Source organism: Aegilops tauschii, chromosome 5, assembly GCF_002575655.3.
Source record: "Aegilops tauschii subsp. strangulata cultivar AL8/78 chromosome 5, Aet v6.0, whole genome shotgun sequence".
Classification (NCBI taxonomy): domain Eukaryota; kingdom Viridiplantae; phylum Streptophyta; class Magnoliopsida; order Poales; family Poaceae; genus Aegilops; species Aegilops tauschii.
This window is the reverse complement of record NC_053039.3, coordinates 477,639,422-477,646,460: the sequence shown is the minus strand read 5'-3', so window position 1 is coordinate 477,646,460 and position 7,039 is coordinate 477,639,422. Positions and strand designations below refer to the sequence as shown.

The following is a 7,039-nucleotide window of genomic DNA, read 5'->3' as shown; positions in this document are numbered from 1 at the left end:
TGCTCTCGTGGCCACATGAGCCCCTGGGCGGCGTAAATACACGGCGTGCGTGCATGGAGTATGCACCAAGTACAAGTTTGATGGAGTAGCAGCTCCTTGACTAATCTTTGTCCAAAGTTTCAAAGCAATGATCGGTACGGCAGATAAAATTTGAAGCACAATGCTAAAGTTTCAAATTTTCAATGATCAGTATGGTAGGCGGACAGGCTTTATGAGTGCAAGTGGGCTGGAAAAACACAAAACGGTGTGCTAAATATAGTCCCGTGGAGCAGATGAATATTTTGCATCCCATGGTTTGCCTCCTAGCTACATCATGTGCGACGCACCCATCCCCGCGTCGCCAACCCTAGGCGACACGGGGGGCGACCACGCCGCCGGCCCTAGGCCCCCTCCCCTTGCCTCCTCCGTCCTGCCGCCGCCCGAGGTCTCACCGACGAAGCCTGGCTTATGATGGCGGCGGCGGGGCCTTATCCCTCGTGCGGTGGTCGTGTTTTTTCCGGGCGGCGGCGGCGCATCGTTCGACGCAGATCCGGCGGCAAGGAGCGGCGGGATCCCTAGGGCATGCGTGACGGCGGAGTCAGCGGAGGCGCAACCTCCCCGCGGCGGAGTCGCCCCTGTGGCGGCGGCCGAGATCGCCGATCTGGTCTTGCCCAGATGGGCTTGGGCGGGCCGGCGGTTTCGGTGTGCATCTACAGGCGAGCGCGGTGGGCCAGATGGCGCCGGCTGTAGGCACCGTGGTGGTGCCATCGTCGGTCAGGCGGCGGCGGCGGCCTGGATCCCTTTCGTCCGGTCCCCGGCAGAGATGGCGGCAGTCCGTGCACGACATGCTTGAGGGAGGATCTTCGAACCGATCTAGGTGAAAACCTGCTCTCGGCTAGCTGTAAGGCCGGCGGTGGCGGCGCTGTCTGCGTCATTCCCTTCTTGAAGGCATCGCCATGGAGAAATTCAAGGCCACTCTATGCTACCTCTGGGGAAAACTCTAGATCAGTAGATCAGATGACGGCGGTGCTATGGTGTCGTTTCCCTCTTGGGGGCGTCATTCGTGGAGGTGTACACGGACCGAGGGACCAGTGGAAGGCTTTTTGATGGAGCGGTGCTTCAACTTACACATTGATGGCGACGGATCTTGGCGGCATGGCGCCATGAAGACTCGACGTCTGATGCGCGGAGATGGACTCGCGCAGGGAGGTGGCGCTGTCTGGCGTCGTGGTGGCGTCGACGGCAGCTAGACCGGGCAAGGTTGATGCAGCAGTACAGCACTGAAGATGGATTGGTGGCAGGTGGTTGTGGCGGCCTCATACCCGGCATGCGTCCTGGTTGAGAAGTGCGCCGGACTGGTGGGTGCCCCATACCTTGCAGGTGTCCTGGTTGGGACCTCAAGTCTTAGATGGTAGGTTTGGCTGCGAGGTCTGTTTTGGTATTAGGCCTAGACTATTAGCATCCCTTCATCAACTGGATAGAAGTAGCAACAGATGTTGCCTAGACGGTGGCTTTAGTCTGGCTGTTGTATTACTTTGTAAGGTCTTGTGTGAATAATTAATAAAGTGGCTGGGTCCTCCTCCATTTCTAAAAAAAAATGTGCGATGCGTGCTGCTTGCTATGGAGGCTCCCTAACATCTGCCACGTGTGGTAATTTTAAAGCAGTTGATATTTTTCTACTTCATTCTTCCTACACTATTTTTTCCCATATAATCCTCTATTTTTGGTCATGATATAGTATCATAAAATGAAACTATTTCGATGTGCTCGGGTTAACATCTTGGTTGGTCATCACATAGACATGCATATTTAATAATTTAATTTATCTAATTTAATTGATGACCTGAAAAATAACTACAATTTGACAATATATTTGGAGTGGTCTCTGATGTCCAATTTGACGTGTTAATGTTTTAATAGGATATTGCAAACAGATAATGCTTTATAGGGAACATATTTGGAGTTGATATTGCTAATCAACAAAGAAAGTGCAGCTTGTGATAGTGGTATGTGTGCACAGCAATTTTGCATTAAAATAAAGATATGGAAAGGTAGAAGCATGCGAATTGGAAGCTACAACTCAACAATGCATTATGAAAAATAAACTCTCAAATACTACACAAACCCTTAAATCTATATCTTATACCCGTTGCAATGCACTGACCTTTTTGCTAGTAATAATGAAGCAGGGACTGAGTCTGGCGGGTTCACCGTCGCGGCGTTTTTGCACAAAAGACCCTATTATTTTGGGTATTCAATGCGCAATCCTCACAATAAGTTAACCCGAACCGGTACGCGTGAGGAAAGGAAAGGAAAGGAAATCAGCCCGCCCCCGCACGACAAATCCCATCTCCACCTCCTGCCACGCCCTTCACCGCGCGCCGCCACCGCCCACCCCGTCGGCGCACCTGCCCCGACCCGACCGGCTACACGGGGATGAAGCTCGAGCACACCTTCTGGATCGGCTCAACGCGGCGGGTCGAGCGGTTGGGGGTGGCACGGCTGCTCGATGTAGAACGGCGGCGGCGGCGGCGGCGGCGGCTGGAGCTTGCAGGGGGCGGATCCGTGCGTGGCAGGGGCTGGGGAGCCTGATCCGAAGGCGGGGGTCGCCGTTGACGACGAGGAAGGCCAGAGCGCGGGATCCGGTTACCTAGCCAGGAGCTCGCCGGAGTCGGGCGACGGAGGGCGGGCGCGCGAGACGGATGGATCCGGCGCGGCGGCGCGAATTCCTTGCAGGTAGAAGCAGCAGCAGAAGGAGGAGGATGGGAAGGCTGTAGCCACCGCAGAGAAGAACGAGGTAAATGTAGGCCTGCACTTAGATGTGATTATGCAGTAAAATGTAATTTAGAGCCGAGGATTCTGTAGACGCACTTTGAATTGGAACTTATGTGGTTCAACTGTCTCAGGTATGAGCTCACCTAAGGTTGTTTCAATATTTGGATCTAGAACATCATGTCCATTGCTTATTCTTTGCTAATGCTGATGTACTGCTGTCATCATTTGGTAATTACGCTTTAGCAGGAGGCAAGGATTGACCTAGCCAAATTACCTCTCTGTAAACAGTATAAAAGGCAGTGTGATGTTCCCTATACAGAAGCCTTCCTATATAGTATGCACACACTTTTCGTTGTGTGCAAATAAAATCCAAACAATGTTTTTTTAGGGGAACAACGCTTTTGTTTTCATCCATTAAGGATAAGTAAAATATATGCATACAACATTATGGATAGGCAGTAGCAAGCAAGGCTCTGCACCGGTGAGTAGACGAACACTTCTTCCAAATTAAATTGAACTATCGTGTTTAGATGTTAGGATGATAGCTCTATTTATGTTGTGTCATTTACCAAGAATATTGTTTACAGAGATGTACTCTATAATTGTTGCTTAATGTGAAAAAAATATTGTTTGTAATTTATACTTGTGTTCCAGTCGGCAAGAGTCGATAGACGCAGTTATGGTTTTATTTTAATTTATGTGACACATCCTATACATGAAGCAAGTTTATTTTTTTGGGTTTTCATTTATTTGTTATCACTCTTTAATATTTAGTTATGCCCGATCTTCATCTTTTTATACATCACAACAATACCCATCCCCAACTAAAAGACATTATGCATTCCGTTGCAACGCACGGGCATATGTGCTACCCTGGTGATAATATGTTTCCTGATTCTTATAATTATTTAGTCGAGATACATTTGTTAGTTTCCTGATCATCAGTTACGCTTCTCTGGAACTACCTTTAGTACATTACGATGCATCTATTTGGTTTCCTGAACCTCATCCTAGATTGATCACATTTCTGTTCTGTAGTTAATGTTTATTTTATATGTCTTCTCCCAGATTGGAAATGCTCTTCAGCAGCCTGTTCTATGACTCGGCATCATCGGAGAACTTTTCTGGTCATCCCGGTGTTTAGAGATGCCCATTCCTGAGGAACATCAATGGAGCCACAACCTTTTCATTTCTTCTGCTTTGCCTGTAGCTGTAAGATCTGCTTCTTATGTCGTTTGGTGACTCGGTGACCAAGGTAGTGCATTTTTCCTTGACAATTTGCGTTATTTTGCAGGCTCGGGGAAGCAAGGGCCTGATCTTTGAGGATGGACCAGGCTTTGAGTCGGCATTCAAGCTTTTCCATGGACAGGATGGGATAGTTCCCCTTTCAGGAAGATCATATGTGCCTGATGAGAACCGTAGTGAGATCACTGATGTCAATCCTGAACCTGCTCTGCCCTTTAATCCATTTGCTGCAAGAGCCGCTACCATAAGTCTATCAGCATTTGGACCATTCGGGTTTAACTTCTATAATGGCAAGGGAAAAAAGCAGAACAAGAAGCCCAACAATCTAGACCAGTCACACAAGAAGCCCAACAAGCCAGATCAGAATTCCATGAAAGTAATGCCTCTGTTTTTTCTTCATTCTCCCTCTTAATTTGCAATTGTCGAGTGATTTCTTATGGTCTAACTTTCCTGCAAATAAGAAACCTTGAGCCACATGACACACAGCTATACTGTAATAAAAATGTAAAATGTTATTAGTTGATTTGGAAATAATAAGAAACTGTTAGTACAACATAAAAGCCAAGTTCTGATTGGTTAAGTCTTCACTTCATTAACCACATTCAGATAGTCAACAAGGATGAATTTGACCATGTTTACAAGCTCTTAGATTACATCTTGAAGAAAAGGTAGTCTTAGTTTCTAGAGCATAAAATTGATGGAGGCTACTACCAAATTGCCACTGTTCCAATTTGGAAAGCATACAAGAATCTAATTACTCCATGTTTCAGTCTGTTAATTTGTTATTCAGACAATGCAATCTGTCACTGTTACTTTCATGGCCCCTTTTCTGCAAGGAACAAGGGAGATTTAGAATTCTATATCTATTTCTGAAGTGCCTTGGGATGGTTGGTGCTTCATTAGGCAAGAGGCAGAAGCTGGAGCGACAGCCGTGGTGCCGTGGAAGTGGCGAGTCATGGAGGCAGAGTTGGTCAGTGCAAAGTTGTGCGAAGCGAAGCCAGGCTACGCAGACAAGCAGGCCGAGGGCGAAGGCGGTCGGGTGCCACAGATGGAGGCGCTGGGACAGGGTGGTGAGGTGAAGAGGACGGGGTCGAGAGCAGCTACAGTGCGTGCATCTTGTCCCCTCCTTTGTTTTTTCACCAAGCCTACCTAAAATCTATCAAATTATTCAGGGTAAGATAGCCGAATACATCTACCTCTGGTTAATTTTATTTTTTTAACATGCAAGTACTTTATTCAGCTGATCGGGTCTTCTTTTACTTCCGTTCCTCAATTGTATTCATTGGCTGATCGCCATGCATCTAGAAGGTGATGTCCTGAAGCATCTATCAACATGGATTATAGACCGAATTATCAACAAGTATGGTGTTAGCCAGTGTTACCGTGCTCTAAAACTATGCAATAGTGATCTCAAAGAACCATAAATATCCAACATAGTGGTGGACTTTGGCATTTTGTGTTTCTGTTATGACTTTCCTTTGAATATTTTGTTAATTTTCTAAATAATCTTTTCTTACCAGCACTGTTAGAGTGTGATTCATTATAGAAAATTTGATTGAAGATCTCAATGATGGCAATTCTTTACATATGTATAGTTGTTCAGCTCCTGCTTTCTGAAACTATATAGGAAATTTGATTGAAGATATGATTGATGGCGATTCTAGGTCACAGTTGTTCAGCTCCTGCTTTCTGACCCATCAAATATTTTGGTATGCATTTATTTTCCCCTCATTAGTCAGATGCTTCCTGCCATTGGATTTACAGTGACATCATTCTTTATTTCAGAAAAGTGTTTGCTCCATCAGATTCACATAAAAAGAAATTGCACAACTGCATCATGGCTGTACAGTATATGAAGGAAGCTCCGGTTCTGATATCTGATGCAGATGTAGTCAGAGTTTCAGCAGAATATATTCTTAATGGCGACAAGGAACTAATTCTTGCATTTCTATGGAATATGTTCATTCATATGCAGGTTAATCTACACATGTCGTTCAGTATCTCATTACTCATGTTGAAGTTTTATACTGTTTTATTTCACCTTTCGTTTGTACTGAAGAGGTGGACTAATGGACTGACTTTTGTATTTTTCACTCACTGCATAGGCAGCATTACAGTAGAGATATGTTGTACTTCTCAGCATTATGTTCTTCCCTCAGTCTGTTACTAATTATTACTCCCTCCGTCCGGAATTACTTGTCATCAAAATGGATGAAAATGGATGTATCTACAACTAAAATACATCTACATACATCCATTTCAATGACAAGTATTTCCGGACGGAGGGAGTATGTTCTTTCCTCAGTCTAATTAGTTAGTGTTAGTTGCCAAAATCAGAAGGGCCGCGGTAGCGAATTTTTACTAAGCATGTGTATTCTTTGGGCTTTTGGTCATTCTGTAGGTGTCTTTACTTCTTAAAATTGCTAATGCATTTTTTTGCCCACTCAATTTTGACGGTTTCTCAAACCCGTTGCAAGATTAAGAGAATTAGAATAGAAATTCCACATTAATCAGAAAATACTAGCCTTTGATCTGGTGGGTCTCTTAAAATTAAGATTATATGGCCGTTCAATTTGTGTAACATACATAACGTGGTGGGCCTAAGAAAACAAACGTGCCATATGCACACATAAACAAGTGTATATTTTGAAGGAAGAAAATTTATTTGGTAAGTAAATCAACATACAATATTAGGAAAGAAGAAAAAAGTGGATTGTCACGTCCAAATTTACAGCCCCTGACGTTAAAAAAAAACATACGTAGTTTAAGGAAGAAAAGTAAAAGAGGACTAAGAAAACAAACGTGCCATATGCACACATAAACATGTGTATATTTTGAAGGAAGAAAATTTATTTGGTAAGTAAATCAACATACAATATTAGGAAAGAAGAAAAACGTGGATAGTCACGTCCAAATTTACAGCCCCTGACGTGAAAAAAAACCGTAGTTTTAGAAAGAAAAGTAAAAGAACATGCCACGTTAGGAAGTTAGAAGAAAAATTGAACTGCCACGTCCAGAGTACATGAAAAAACAAAAAAGT

General features: G+C 44.5%; 1 protein-coding gene across 7 annotated transcripts; it reads left to right on the top strand.

The window, feature by feature from the left end:
- Positions 1-2,280: 2,280 nt before the first annotated feature.
- On the top strand, positions 2,281-6,157 carry LOC109768773 (uncharacterized). Of its 7 annotated transcripts, none has more exons than XM_073498185.1 (6): positions 2,281-2,776; positions 3,823-3,966; positions 4,049-4,375; positions 4,903-5,172; positions 5,664-5,708; positions 5,785-6,157. In XM_073498185.1, exons 2-4 carry the CDS (start codon positions 3,901-3,903, stop codon positions 5,071-5,073), a joined length of 564 nt encoding a protein of 187 aa, XP_073354286.1. In that variant the 5' UTR covers positions 2,281-2,776; positions 3,823-3,900; the 3' UTR covers positions 5,074-5,172; positions 5,664-5,708; positions 5,785-6,157. The 7 variants fall into 7 exon arrangements, with proteins under 7 accessions (XP_073354286.1, XP_073354287.1, XP_073354283.1 ...); XM_073498186.1 differs by lacking the exon at positions 5,664-5,708 and adding an exon at positions 5,627-5,663; XM_073498182.1 differs by having other exon boundaries at positions 5,627-5,708.
- The last annotated feature ends 882 nt before the right edge of the window (positions 6,158-7,039 follow it).